Source organism: Rana temporaria, chromosome 2 (genome assembly GCF_905171775.1).
Source record: "Rana temporaria chromosome 2, aRanTem1.1, whole genome shotgun sequence".
Classification (NCBI taxonomy): domain Eukaryota; kingdom Metazoa; phylum Chordata; class Amphibia; order Anura; family Ranidae; genus Rana; species Rana temporaria.
This window is the reverse complement of record NC_053490.1, coordinates 272,170,663-272,186,700: the sequence shown is the minus strand read 5'-3', so window position 1 is coordinate 272,186,700 and position 16,038 is coordinate 272,170,663. Positions and strand designations below refer to the sequence as shown.

At 45.0% G+C, this 16,038-nt stretch overlaps 1 protein-coding gene across 18 annotated transcripts in view; it reads left to right on the top strand.

Moving 5' to 3' along the window:
* MACF1 (microtubule actin crosslinking factor 1) overlaps window positions 1-16,038 on the top strand; it is a 410,210-nt gene that overhangs the window by 237,040 nt on the left and 157,132 nt on the right. For all 18 annotated transcript variants that reach the window (XM_040337002.1, XM_040337005.1, XM_040337001.1 and 15 more), the window contains 3 exons: window positions 11,580-11,729; window positions 14,298-14,531; window positions 14,649-14,855. In XM_040337002.1, coding sequence (XP_040192936.1) covers window positions 11,580-11,729; window positions 14,298-14,531; window positions 14,649-14,855 — 591 coding nt within the window. The remainder of the gene's footprint in view (window positions 1-11,579; window positions 11,730-14,297; window positions 14,532-14,648; window positions 14,856-16,038) is intronic.

Below are 16,038 nucleotides of genomic sequence, written 5' to 3'. Positions count from 1 at the left end.
GAATGCTGCGCCCTTGTTATCCAGGGCGTCTGTTTCAGAATGGTTTTATGCACACGGTGGTATAGTGCTTAACTCCATTACTTGGCAGCAAAAGAGTCATTGGTTCGAATCTGCACACTGACGCCAATCTTCACACTGACGCCAATCTGCCTGGAGCTTGCATTGTCGCTCCCTGTGTCTGCGTGGGTTTCCTCCGGGTACTCCGGTTTCCTCCAAAGACATGTGTGCATACACCTACATAATATACATACACACTATGTGTGTGTATTATTTAGGGGCAACCCTCCCAGGCCGTCAAAGGCCCAGCTGGGGGACTAATCTGTCCCTGGGTGCATAAGCCGATCACGCCGGCACCCAAATCCTGCCAATGTATATAGCCTTCCCTCCCTGTCTCTAGGTGGGAGGGGCGGCTTGCAGGTTCACAATTCAGTGAAACCTCCCTGCTCTCCGACTAGTGGGTCTGCGAGGTGGTCTCTTCGGAGTACTAGATAGGGTTTCCTCCTATCCACAGAACAAAGTTCTGTCCTTGTGTCTTCCCCTCCCGGCACGTCGGTCTGCCTTGGGCAGTGTGGGATTTGCTAAGCTGCAAGGTAATTTTACCTTTCCTGCAGGACGAGAGTTTTGGGGTTTTCTATGGGCCTCAGGCCCTAAATACCTTTGTGAACGTCGGGTAGTTCCGCATGGAATCCATTTGTTCGGTGGTAGCTGTGCTTCATCCGGGGGATGTCCTGACGTCCTCGGACATCAGGGACGCATACATGCATGTCCCGTTTTGCACATGTCACAGTGTTTTTTTCTGTGCTTCGTGATGAGAGAAGGGTCTCTGTCAGCCTGTGGCCCTCCCTTTTGATCTGGCATCAGCACCATGGGTTTTCAGCTAGGAGCTCGCACTTATTTGAATTTTGTTGGGACAGCGAGGCTTTGCCTCATTGGCTACTTTGACGACTTTCTTCTGAGAGCAGCTTCTGTCTCCGACCTAGTGGATGGGTTATTCCCATTCAGACCCTCCGAAGATTCGGGTGGATGTTAAACGTTTAGGCCAGAAAGTGTAGCTCAGTGGCAGCAAGCCTGCCCTATATGTGTGCGACCCAGGGTTCAAATTATGGGCATGCTAGGTTCCGACTCAGCGTTGGAGTATCTAGTGTTGATCCAGACTCCTCAGTGGCAAAGGTCCTTCTTCCCCTGGAGAAATTGCAGACTCTTCAGTCTGCGGAGAAGGTATTGGCATCACGCAATCGGTCTTCTCTCCGGGCGCCTGCTGGTTTGGGGTCTGTGGGTAGCCTCCTTCAAGGTGGTACTGTATGCCCAGTTCCACACCCTGGTTTTCCAGTGGAACTACTGTCCAGGTGGTAAAAATCTCTTGTCTCTGAAATCATTGGATTCCTGTGCGCCACCTAGTCAGAGTCTCTCTGAGTTGGTGACAGAGATTCCCGACTCTTCGGTCCGGGAAGTTGTTCCTTCCTTCCAGTGGTCGGTGTTTACGACGAATGCCAGCTCACGGGTTGTGAACCTGGAGGTTCACAAAACTGGGGGGTCCAGTCGGCCCTGAGTCGCTGGACTTGCGTGGACCTATGACCACACCTCCTTGAATGTGTCTGGTCTCGGTAGCTACCCAGGGTCGGGCCTGGCTAGTGCCTGGTGGAAGACCGCCTGGGAATACCAGGTGCTGTCTACTGTTCATAGTCCTACTATTTTAGGCGATCAGGCTATGCTTCTCCTTGTGGTCGACCGATCTGGTTTCAGCCGGACAACGCCACGGCCGTGGCTTCAGTCTACCATCAGGTATGCCGGCAGGCAGACTACTGGAGTCGCCAGATGCTGGACCAGGGCGACTGGTCTTTGTGCTTGTGGTGTTTCGGCTCCCTTGCAGGAGGTGAGCCTCACATGGCATGGATCTCCTGGCAGCTTGTCTCCGCCGCAAGGGTGTCAGTTAGTGGCCAGGTCTAGTGATCTTGTACAGACGCGTCAGTCGCGCTGGTGGCCCTGTGTTGTCTGTATCGGTGATTTTTTGCCATTCCTCCATGGTAGTTGCTTCCTCGGCCGCTCCACAGAGTGGATGCTGAGGAGATCCCGATGATTCTAATCGCTCCAGATTAATCTCGGCGTCCTTGGTACGCTGATATCGGGCGCCTGGTAGCGGAGGCACCCTGGCGATTGCCAGGGCAGGAGGTTCCTGTCTCAAGGTCCCATACTTCCTCCTGTTGTACAGTCACTGACTTGCTTAACATGGTTATTGGAAGCCAGACTTTAGGTGACCAGGGTCTGTCTGACTCGGTCATCTCAACAGGGCACCGTAGTCTTCTTCCGGAGGATCTACCGTCGCACCTCTCTTGGTGCGAAGGGATGGAGTGACGTCCACGGGCGTACTTTCGGTGTCCAGGGTCCTGCTGTTTTTAAAGCTTGGATTGGATCTAAAAATTGCTTAAAGCACCGTTTGGGGGCAGATTTCAGCCTTGGCTGTGTTCTTTTAGTGGCCTTTTTGCGGCCCGTTCCCTGGTGGGTCCCCTTTTTTTGTGTGCAAGGGGTTTGTCATATACTTTCCCCTCTTGGCCCATCTCTTCCCCCATGAGTTTTGACTCTGGTGCTCTCGGTTCTTCAGGAACCTTCCTTTTGGAAACATCAGAGATTTTCTCTTGACACTATCTCAGAAGGTGGCCCCTTTAGTGGCCTTTACCTCTGTTAGAGGGGTTTCTGAGTTGGCGGTCTTGTCTTGCAAGCCGCCATGCTTGATCCACCATAAGGATTAGGTGATGGTGCGCCCGCGACCTTCCCTTCTTCCGAAGGAGGTTTCGGCCTTTCATACTTTAGGCGTGGTACGCGCTTTGCGGGTATACCAGCCTACTACGGCTCCATTTCGGAGCTTCTGACTCTTTTGTGTCGGTGTCTGGTCCACAAAAGGGCCTGGCGGTCTCGTCGACCACCATTTCTCGGTGGATCGGGCAGGCCGTCATACAGGCCTATGCTCCTAAGGGCGGGCCCCCCTTTCCGGTCACAGCACTTTCGACCAGGGCAATTGGTGCTTCCTGGGTTTTTTTTTTTTTTTTTTTTTTTCTGACATCATGCGTCGGTCTCACAGGTGTGCGAGGCGGCGATTTGCTCGTCCGTTCACGCTTTTTCCAGAATTTACATGGTTGCTGTGAGTGCATCTTATGATGTTTTTTTCAGCCGCTAGTTTTTGCCGGCGGCTGTTTAAAGTTGCACCTCCTCCGTTGAGGAGCTCTGCTTGTTTTGGGGTGAAGTTAAAATTGTTTTTACTGATATATTTCCCACCCCTCGTTTTTTGACACTGCTTGGGGACGTCCCACTTGTCAAGATTTAAGGAGCTGTGTCCGTCCATGGACGATAAGAGAAAATAGGATTTTTTGTACTCACCGTAAAATCCTTTTCTCTGAAGTCCATGGACGGACACAGCTCCCACCCCTCCTTTTTAGGTTTGTACTGCTTGTTACGAACTGAGGCTGCAAGCTGCAGTGAGGAGGGTTATGTCTGGAGGGACCGCCCCCTGGGCGGGGCTGTTCAACTCTGTTAATGTAACATGTATTTAACTATTTAACATGTTTCTGCCTAGTCCTCTCCTGTAAACAGGGAACATAACCCACTTGTCAAGATTTAAGGAGCTGTGTCCGTCCATGGACTTCAGAGAAAAGGATTTTACGGTGAGTACAAAAAATCCTATTATTTTAACACCCTGCTATTTTGCAAGTTCTCCCACTTGGAAATCATGGAGGGGTCTGAAATTGTCATCGTAGGTGCATGTCCACTGTGAGAGACATAATCAAAAAAAAAAAATTTGAACATCAGCTAGAATTCTGACCCTCAAAGACCTGTTAGTCTGCCTTTAAAATGTCCACCTCCACTCCATTTATTATCCTAAATTAGATGCACCTGTTTGAGGTCATTAGCTGCATAAAGACACCTGTCCACCCCATACAATCAGTAAGAATCCAACTACTAACATGGCCAAGACCAAAGAGCTGTCCAAAGACACTAGAGACAAAATTGTACACCTCCACAAGGCTGGAAAGGGCTACGGGGAAATTGCCAAGCAGCTTGGTGAAAAAAGGTCCACTGTTGGAGCAATCATTAGAAAATGGAAGAAGCTAAACATGACTGTCAATCTCCCTCGGACTGGGGCTCCATGCAAAATCTCACCTCGTGGGGTCTCAATGATCCTAAGAAAGGTGAGAAATCAGCCCAGGACCTACACGGGAGGAGCTGGTCAATGACCTGAAAAGAGCTGGGACCACCGTTTCCAAGGTTACTGTTGGTAATACACTAAGACGTCATGGTTTGAAATCATGCATGGCACGGAAGGTTCCCCTGCTTAAACCAGCACATGTCAAGGCCCGTCTTAAGTTTGCCAATGACCATTTGGATGATCCAGAGGAGTCATGGGAGAAAGTCATGTGGTCAGATGAGACCAAAATAGAACTTTTTGGTCATAATTCCACTAACCGTGTTTGGAGGAAGAAGAATGATGAGTACCATCCCAAGAACACCATCCCTACTGTGAAGCATGGGGGTGGTAGCATCATGCTTTGGGGGTGTTTTTCTGTACATGGGACAGGGCGACTGCACTGTATTAAGGAGAGGATGACCGGGGCCATGTATTGCGAGATTTTGGGCAACAACCTCCTTCCCTGAGTTAGAGCTTTGAAGATGGGTCGAGGCTGGGTCTTCCAACATGACAATGACCCGAAGCACACAGCCAGGATAACCAAGGAGTGGCTGTGTAAGAAGCATATCAAGGTTCTGGCGTGGCCTAGCCAGTCTCCAGACCTAAACCCAATAGAGAATCTTTGGAGGGAGCTCAAACTCCGTGTTTCTCAGCGACAGCCCAGAAACCTGACTGATCTAGAGAAGATCTGTGTGGAGGAGTGGGCCAAAATCCCTCCTCCAGTGTGTGCAAACCTGGTGAAAAACTACAAGAAACGTTTGACCTCTGTAATTGCAAACAAAGGCTACTGTACCAAATATTAACATTGATTTTCTCAGGTGTTCAAATACTTATTTGCAGCTGTATCATACAAATAAATAGTTAAAAAAATCATACATTGTGATTTCTGGATTTTTTTTTTTCGATTATGTCTCTCACAGTGGACATGCACCTACGATGACAATTTCAGACCCCTCCGTGATTTCCAAGTGGGAGAACTTGCAAAATAGCAGGGTGTTCAAATACTTATTTTCCTCACTGTATATATATATATATATATATATAGTCCACCCCCTCACGTTTTTGTAAATATTTAATTATATCTTTTCATGTGACAACACTAAAAAGGACACTTTGCTGGATGTATTCCCTTTTGTTGCCAGCGGTTTTGAGATGTTTTGAGGGGACAGAAAATTTACACTGTTATACACTCACTACTTTACATTGTAGCAAAGTGTAATTTCTTCAGTGTTGTCACATGAAAAGATAGAATAAAATATTTACAAAAATGTGAGGGGTGTACTCACTTTTGTGAGATACTATGTAGATCTATATAGAGAGTGTGTGTGTATATGTATATATTATATATATATATATATATATATATATATATCAATAATGTGTGTGTGTATATATATATATATATATATATATATATATATATATATATATATATATATATATATATATATATATATATATATATATATATATATAAAAAAATCCATACTCACCTTTATGCTGCAGCATCGTGTTTCTGCAGCTGTCTCCTGTTGGCTCTAAGATTGAGAAGTAAGCGATCACATGACTTCTGATCACTCATTTCTCAGTCAGCTCAGAGTGGAGAGGGGGTGGGCACAGCTGGCTTAAGCTCTTAGCCACGCACTGAGAGCCGGAGCAAGTTGTCAATCAGGCAGCTGTGTGGGTACCAACTAGGGTTGTCCCGATACCACTTTTTTAGGACCGAATACAAGTACCAATACTTTTTTTCATGTACTCGCTGATACCGATACTTTTTTTTTAAATGCAGCCATGTCTCCCCCCAAATTCAGCTTTGTGCCTCCCAAATTCAGCTTTGTGCCTCCCAAATTCAGCTTTGTGCCTCCCAAATTCAGCTTTGTGCCTCCCAGATTCAGCTTTGTCTGTGTCTCATCCCCCCCCCCCCCGCCGTCTAGTTGTTCGGCGCTCAGGGAACATAACGGCTTTCATTTGAATAGCTGTGTGTTCCCATCTGGGGGGTGGGGGGTAGGACAGCGCTGTTGAGGTAGTGAGAAGGGGGTTGAGGGGGACACTACTCTGAGAGGTGATGCAAGAGAGGCAGAGGAGGACACTACTGTGGGGGAGGGGGGGGAGAATGTATCAGAGACAACGGCGGATCCAGGGGGGCAACAGGGAAATTGCCCCCCCCCCCCCCGAGACAATCATGTCACATTGGCTTTTAAAACTGCTTTGCGGTGCCTGCCGCTGCCGAGTTTCTCACTCACTCTCTCATCACCAGTGCCGGACTGGCCCATCCCGGTAGGCTGCCTGTCCTGAGGCTGCTTTGAGCTGAAGCTGACTGCATCGCTCCCCCTCTCTCCTGCGTGTATGACACCCGGGCATCTCTCGCTGTGTGTGAGAGCTGGGTCTGTGTTCGGCTGTGCTAGACCTGCTTGTGTGATAGTAGATGGAGATGGAACACTAATTAAATCAGTGTTTTGTCTATCACACAAGCCTGTCTAGGGGGGACCTTGCTAGAGCACACTGCCCTGCCGAACACAGACCTACAGCTCCTGTTTGTTCCATGACACACTTCGGGAGAGGAGATACCTGCTGTGTGTGATCGAGGCAATGCCATGGTGAGTGCCATGCACAGGCTTCATTCATATACAAAAGTGGGGCTGCATTCATATACAAAGTGGGTCTGCGTTCATATACAAAGTGGGTCTGCGTTCATATACAAAGTGGGTCTGCGTTCATATACAAAGTGGGTCTGCGTTCATATACAAAGTGGGTCTGCGTTCATATACAAAGTGGGTCTGCGTTCATAGACAAAAGTGGGGCTGCATTAATAGACACAAGTGGGGCTGCATTAATAGACACAAGTGGGGCTGCATTAATAGACACAAGTGGGGCTGCATTAATAGACACAAGTGGGGCTGCATTAATAGACACAAGTGGGGCTGCATTAATAGACACAAGTGGGGCTGCATTAATAGACACAAGTGGGGCTGCATTAATAGACACAAGTGGGGCTGCATTAATAGACACAAGTGGGGCTGCATTAATAGACACAAGTGGGGCTGCATTAATAGACACAAGTGGGGCTGCATTAATAGACACAAGTGGGGCTGCATTAATAGACACAAGTGGGGCTGCATTAATAGACACAAGTGGGGCTGCATTAATAGACACAAGTGGGGCTGCATTAATAGACACAAGTGGGGCTGCATTAATAGACACAAGTGGGGCTGCATTAATAGACACAAGTGGGGCTGCATTAATAGACACAAGTGGGGCTGCATTAATAGACACAAGTGGGGCTGCATTAATATACAAAAGTGGGGCTGCATTTATATACAAAAGTGCGGCTGCATTCATATACAAAAGTGGGGCTGCATTCATATACAAAAGTGGGGCTGCCTTCATATACAAAAGTGGGACTGCATTCATATACAAAAGTGGGACTGCATTTATATACAAAAGTGGGACTGCATTTATATACAAAAGTGGGACTGCATTTATATACAAAAGTGGGACTGCATTTTTACCATGACCATCCCTTGTACCATGTCTGCAGTCTCTGACCATCCCTTGTACCATGTCTGCAGTCTCTGACCATCCCTTGTACCATGTCTGCAGTCTCTGACCATCCCTTGTACCATGTCTGCAGTCTCTGACCATCCCATGTACCATGTCTGCAGTCTGACCATCTCTTGTACCATGTCTGCAGTCTCTGACCATCCCTTGTACCATGTCTGCAGTCTCTGACCATCTTTTGTACCATGTCTGCAGTCTCTGACCATCTCTTGTACCATGTCTGCAGTCTCTGACCATCTCTTGTACCATGTCTGCAGTCTCTGACCATCTCTTGTACCATGTCTGCAGTCTCTGACCATCTCTTGTACCATGTCTGCAGTCTCTGACAGTCATCTACAAACTATGGGATAGATTTATGGCATTTATATTTAAATATTTTTTACTAGTAATGGCGGCGATTTTTTAGCGGTACTGCAACATTGCAGCGGACACACTGGACACCTAATTGAGTTCTGTAAGCAACACCTTATTTTCTGGCAGTGCCCCTCCTGAGACTAGACTCTGGATCCGCCCTTGATCAGAGGGGCAGAGGACACTACTGTGCGGGGAAATTATGTGGGAAGGGAAGAGAACACTGCTGTGTGGGGGCAGGGGACACTGCTGGGGGGGGGGGGTCTTCAGAACACTACTGTGGAGTGGACTCTGGTGTAAGAATGGAATTGTGATATAAGAGAAGTGGGGGGCTGTCATGTGAAGGCCTTGAATCATCAGACAAATATGTAATTCAGATTTCTGCTGGAATAAAGTTTTATTAATCCGACCTCTGTGAATTTTAATTCAATACCCCTGCTATAAGCTGACTGAGTCACAGGAGAGCAAAAGTAATAGTGCTCCTGTGACCCAGAAGAGAAGTATGGCCATATTTATCTTTTAGGCTGGATTTACACTTGTGTGGTGCATTTTTGAGCTCCGGAGTCTTTGGCAAGATTTCACTCAGTAGTTCAGCGGTTCGTCTGCATTGTAGATACACATTTGCTGACCTGGTAGAAGGTAGAGAAGTATGGCCATATTTATCTTTTAGGCTGGATTTACACTTGTGTGGTGCATTTTTGAGCTCCGGAGTCTTTGGCAAGATTTCACTCAGTAGTTCAGCGGTTCGTCTGCATTGTAGATACACATTTGCTGACCTGGTAGAAGGGAGGGGGGAAGTGTACAGTAGGTGACCGCGATATTATGTCAATCTCGCCGATGTTATCGGCAAAATCGCCAATATCAGGCACTGTGTTTGGTATGAATCATGAGCGGGAACTCCACGCTAAATTTTAAATAAAAAAACAGCATGGGTTCCCCTCCAAGAGCATACCAAGCCCTTAGGTCTGGTATGGATTTTAAGTGGAACCCCAATGCCGAAAAAACGGTACGCAGCCCAGCCAGTCAGGAAAGGGGGTGGGGACGAGCGAGTGCCCCACCTCCCCGAAGTTCTGGGGGTCTTCTTCCGACTTCTGGGGGTCTTCTTCAGACTTCTCCGCTCTCCGGTGCCTCTTGCTGGGCTCCTCCGCTATCTTCTTGCAGCTCTTTTACTAGCGGTGGCCCGGTCTTCCCCGTCATCGTCTTCCCTCTTCTCCTGATGTTGACATGACGATCTCTTCCACTGTAATGCCGTGTGCTCGGTGTGCAATGACTTATATAGGCATGGGGTGTGGTTATCGGGTGACGTCAACCCCATCCCTTATAACGTCACAGTCTCTGGGCATGAGGGGACTGTGTCGTTATAAGGGGCGCGGTCGATGGGTGACATCAGCCGGTGACCACGCCCCTTGCCTATATAAGTCATTGCGCACCGCGCACACGGCATTACAGCGGAAGAGATGGTTGTGTCAACATCGGGAGAAGAGGGAAGAAGATGACGGGGAAGACCGGGCCGCTGCAAGAAGATAGCAGAGGAGCCTGGCAGAAGGCACCAGAGAGCGGGAGAAGAGAGCGGAGAATTTTTTTTATTGACACTTTTTTCCCCCCAATTAAATGGGTAGGGCGCCCCCCTGTCCCAAAGCACCCACCCCCCATGTCGAAGGGTATGCGGCCTGGTACGGTTCGGGGGGGGGGGGCGCTCGCTCTTTCCCACCCCCTTTCCTGATTGGCCAGGCTGCGTGCTCGGATAAAGGTCTGGTATGGATTTTGGGGGAACCCCCATGCCGTTTTTTCGGCGTAGGGGGTTCACCTTAAAATCCATACCAGACCTAAGGGCCTGGTATGCTCCTGGAGGGGAACCCATGCGTTTTTCTTATTTAAAATTTGGCGTGGAGTTCTCCCTCATGATTCAGGGAGAGAATCCTTGTTCAGAACGGAACACATCTGTGAATCAGATGCGTGCCCATAGAAGATAATGGGCCTGAATTTGCACATGAGCCGCACCGCAATGCCTAGGAAACGCACACGTTTTTTCGGCACTGCACAGTGCGAATGCATCGCACATATGTGAACTAGCCTCATAAAAATGTATGTATTTTCCAATGACATGCGAATTGGATGCATTTTAAACCGCATCCAATTCGCAAAGGTGTGAACCCGGCCTTAAAGTTTAGTGATGCAGTGTTTTTTCTGCTACAGGGATTATAGTGGATTTGCTTTACTGGATTTCCTTTGAACTTTTTATATGTGCTATGGACTGCAAATACATATGTGCTCTTGTGATTCCGCACACAGGTTATTGATGGTTTTTCAGTATTTTCTACATTTTATACTTGAGGTGATTGTAGCCGTATTAGTGCAATTGTGACAGAGACCTTGAAGAAGGGGACACGCCCTGAAAGCTCGTCCATGAAAAATTATATGTTGGTGCAAATAAAAAAAAGTATCACGGACAGTACTACATTTTATAAAAAGAATGAAAATTATTTTAAAAAAATGGCAGTTGCAGATCAAACAAACAGCTTCCTTGGCTGTAAAGGATAGGAGGGTTAAATTCCACTTTAAGGCTGTCATTAGATTAGTGCCTAAAAATGGGGAGCAAGTGATCATGTGTAGAGCAGGGTGGGACAGAGTTTATTCTGGATTTTACACAGTATAGGCACGTATTTTTAATGTTTTACATCACTATACCTTCAAAACGGGCCAGCCTGAAGCGATCTATTAGGACTTAATTTTCTGGCTAAAGTTACACTTTAAGCTACAGTTGCTTAATCTGTCCAGTGCAGTGTTATTTGCCCCTTTGGTTCTGTGAAATGATTGCAAGAAACTGCACATTTTTTTAAAACCACATTTGCATCCCCACCCTCTTTTATCCCTTTTTCAAATAAGGAATTATGTGTTTATTAAAAGATATTAATCAAGAAACCAAATGCCCTAAACCTTTTCCTAAATCACGATAATGTCCATAGCCCCTTGCCAATAACTGTCAGTAAGGAAAACTGTCACCGTTTTAATGTTTGTATTAACATTGTCTACAGTCTTTTTGTTATGTGTCTGTATTTAACTTCTTGTTTGCTTTGCTTTTTTTAGGTTTATATCTTATGACAGTGAAGGATTTCTCTGCAGGCTGCAGTGAGCCTGAATCTGACATGTCTTCTAAATTCTGAATCCAATGCTCTATCCATATGCATATAACTGTGACTAGGATATGTTTGTAATTTATGAAAGGACACATCGTGCTCATCTAGCAGGCAGGGACTTTTGTTGTACAGAGGAGCAGGCACTGGATCATCATAACTCCAGATAATCATTACAGGCTATTAATGCACACTTTTTTTTTCACCTTAAACATTTTTTTTTTTTTTTTTTACTAGTAACATTTGTATAGAAATCTGCTTTAAATCTGGAAGCTATGAGGTCTGTGCTTCCACCTCTGTGCTTTCTTACTGGTCTGTGAGGACATGGCTAAATGCTTTAAAACTTTCCTTTATTTTAGACACTAAAGGAGCAGAAGTTGGCTTGTTCTCAGGGACTAGACGAACTGAGCTCATGGGCTGAATTGACAGAAAAATCTGTACAGAAGCACCAGAGCGACCCAAGATCTCAAGATGTGTCCAGCCTTCAAGATCAGTATAAAAGCATGCAGGTATGGTGATTGATTGATTTAATGGATTTATAATGTGCCAAATACTGACCCGTCAGGGCAGTGTCTAAGCGCAGAAAACATAACTGTAAATAGATAAATCAAGTCAGGGGGGAAAGAAATAGAAGGAAAAGGAGAGCAAAAAAAACAAACTATAAAACAGATCACCAAGGAATAACAGGGAGAACTAACATGGCTCAGCCTGCTATTCCCTCAAAAAAACAAGTTTTTAGCCTTTTACGAAAGGCCATAATAGAGGGGAGAGACTGAATGGAAACAGGGAGACTATTCCATAGAGCCGTTGCTCTCACAGAAAAGCGTCTGCCCCCAAAGGTAAGCAAACGGGCAGATGGGCAAGTGACAAGACCAGCTGTTAGTGATCTGAGTCCTCGTGCAGGGGTATATCGCGTTATCAAGGAATTCAGATATTGCGGGCCCGTCCCATGATAAGCGCGATAGGCGAGACAAAGAGCCTTAAACTCAACACGATCTACCACAGTGAGCCAGTGCAGTGATCGCAGGGTAGGGGTAATATGCTCCCGCCTATTTAGGCCGGAGATTAGTCTAGCGGCCTGGTTCTGGACGAGCTGGATTTTCCTCAGCCACTTTAGAGGCATACCCAAATACACAATGTTGTTAAAGTCAATCCGGGAGTTGACGAGAGATTGAACCAAGACTTTCCGGTGGTACTGAGAAAACAGATTTTTGACCTTTCTCAGACACCTGATGTAATACAGTGCGTTGCGGATACATTGATTGACTTGGGGTATCCAATTCAGATTACAGTCAAAAATTGTCCCCAGGACGCGGATAGTCATACATCTTAAAATAAAGTAGGTTACACACTAACACAGCCTTTTGTTTTATGATCATCATCTTCTTATCTCCTATCTATCTGTCTATCTATCTATCTATCTATCTATCTATCTATCTATCTATCTATCTATCTATCTAATACATACACACACACACACACTGTATTAATTGGCGTATAACACTCACTTTTTTACCCTGAAAATAAAGGGTAAACTGTGCCTGCGTGTTATACGCAAGGGGCTGTGGACAGTTTTTTTTCCTGAAACTTCCCTCTTAAAAGTTATTGTGCGTGTTATACGCTGATAAATACGGGGTGTGTGTATGTATGTATGTGTGTGTGTGTGTATATATATATATATATATATATATATATATATATATATATATATTTTGTGTGTGTGTGTGTATGTATATACCCTGTTTCCCTGAAAATAAGACCTACCCCGAAAATAAGACCTAGCGTTATTTTCCAGGAGTGTTGCAATATAAGCCCTACCCCGAAAATAAGACCTAGTTTAAAATGCTTTTAAAATCCTATAATCCACTCTATTACAGTATTATATAATGTACAATGTGTGTGTTTCTGTAATATAAATGCGGGGACGAGAGCTCCGGCAGGTCACAGAAGTGTAGAGCGGCGCTATAAAGAAGGTATTTGGCACAATTATATTACAGAAACACACACGTACATTATATAATACTGTAATAGAGTGGATTATAAGATTTTTAACTCAGTTCACACTGGGGATTCCTGACAGGCAGGGAGAGAGAGGGGGAGAGAAGACAGCACATTACATGGTAAGACCTACCCCGAAAATAAGCCCTACTGTGTCTTTTGTTGCCAAAATTAATATAAGACCCGGGCTTATTTTCGGGGAAACACGGGTATATATATATATATATATATATATATATATATATATATATATATATATATATATATATATATATATATATATATATATATATATATATATATATATATATATATATATATATATATATATATATATATATATATATTTCTCAATCGTTTTTCTTTACTTACCTTTTTGTCACATAAATCATCAGATTGAAATACTCAATATGACTGCCTTCCTTTCTCCACAGATTCTTACATTTTAAAGCCCATGCTTGGTCGATAAATACCGTATTTATCGGCATATAACACGCACCCTTACTTTAGGGAAGTTTCAGGAAAAAAAATTTCCACAGCCCCCTGCGTATAACACACAGGCACAGTTTATCCTCTATTTTCCGGGTAAAAAAGTGAGTGTTATACGCCAATAAATACAGTAAATAAAAATAAAAAACACTCTCTGACTGGAGGTCAGAAGAAAGGTCTGCCTCCCCATTCAGAGATTTGTAGAAGCTATAGTACAGCTTCTATAAATGGAGGAAGGTGGGCATAAAGGGTGGACATAGTCAGCATTCTTGAGGAGTGCAAATGACAGGTTCCTTAGCCTGTCCCTCAACCCATGCTGCACTGGAGGCAGCAGCACAAGAGGCAAAACGGACTGATAGTTAGCCATGTCCCTTGAGATGGTTTTCTTCTTTTTTTTTGCTAAACTTGGCTTTAAATACCAGTTTCACTTTCCAGCTGTCATTTCTATCACATCTCACCTTGCAGTTCTATTTTTATTTCTGCTCCTAATGGCTCTTAGAAGTGTGAATGTGATTGTGATCCTTGATTTCAAATGCTTTTTAAAGCATAGTTGAGTAGAATTTTACTGAAAATGTGTTTCCCTAAACCAGGAGCTCAATAATGATGTGCAAACTAAAGCAAACAAGTTTGCTAGTATCATTAAAGCTGCAGAGGACTTCCTTGAGGAAAACAAGAACAAGATGGACCCTAAAGATCTCGAAGTATTTAAGAAAAAACTTCAGAAGGCTAAAGAACAATATCGGTCCCTTTTGCAGAAAACAGGGGAGACAGAGAGGCAGTTAGAGTCTGCAGTGAGCACAGCCATTTTAGAGGAGACCAAAAAGGTAAAGCTCCTATACAGGCTCATTGACTGTTTTGGGTAAAATATATTCGCCTCCTACATGGTTTGTCTGGTTTATTTGGATTTCACAAAATCTCATTGTTTTCTGTTTTTTTCTTAGTCTAAAACTGCAGAGGAGTTGCAACAAAACCTGGGAAAGATTGAGAGTCTTCTATGCCAGGTGCTTCCTGTTGTGCCATCTAAAAGTAGCCTGCAGAAAGGCAGCATCCCTGATGGAAGGGTTTCTGGTAGTAACGAGTTATCAGATAAATGTCCTACCATAGGAGATGCCACTGACATCATCAATAACCTTTATGAGAAGAGAAAGGTGGGTAAGGGAAGGTTATGTGATGACCGCACACACAGACACTCCATAGATAAATATATTCTTTATTTTTATATCATGAATACTCAAGTTATCTTACTGAATCTAAATATAGGTGTGAGCATTGTGTTGGAGAGAATAGCAGCTTGATTTTGTTGAACCAATCTCTGAATACTGCTATAGATAATATAAAGAGAATTTTAGGATCATAAGAAAAAAGCTAATGAAATAGCATCTGAAACCTGGCCTTCTACCTTCTTAAAGCGGGAGTTCACCCATAAAACAATTTTTCCCCTTAGATGGATGCTCGTTTTGTCTAGGGGAATCGGCTAGTTGTTTTAAAATATGAGCAGTACTTACCGTTTTCGAGATGCATCTTCTCCGTCGCTTCCGGGTATGGGTCTTCGGGAGCGGGCGTTCCTTCTTGATTGACAGTCATCCGAGAGGCTTCCGACGGTCGCATCCATCGCGTCACTAGTAGCCGAAAGAAGCCGAACGTCGGTGCGGCTCTATACTGCGCCTGCGCACCGACGTTCGGCTTCTTTCGGAAAATCGTGACGCGATGGATGCGACCGTCGGAAGCATCTCGGAAGACTGTCAATCAAAATAGGAACGCCCAGTCCCGCAGCCCATACCCGGAAGCGGCGGAGAAGATGCATCTCGTAAACGGTAAGTACAGCTCATATTTTAAAACAACTAGCCGATTCCCCTAGACAAAACGAGCATCCATCTAAGGGGAAAAAGTGTTATGTACGGGTGAACCCCCGCTTTAATTATTTTTTTTGTGGCAAATCCTATTCCTACACTTGTCCCCCATGTTCTGGACAGGATGTTTACCCTTCCCTATTGCAACATAGCTGGGATAATGTCTCAGTGCCAGTGATTAGCCCTGTGCAGTGACAGCTTTCTGGCTGGATCAGCCATGTGCGGTTTCGGACACGCCCAAGCTCCTCTCTAGTCATGAATAACTACAACCCCAAAAGCACGTACTAATACGTCCTTTGGTTGAAGTCGTTATACTGGGGCTTTGACTGCAGCTCCATTTAAGATTCTAGTAAAGTTTTTACAGCTAGCGATGCTTTTTCATGTAAGTTAAATACTATTGGCTAAAAAGCATAACAGGTTGGGTATCTATTTACTTGGGGTAACATCATCTTTTATATTTTACCAAACAGTTGGGTATTTT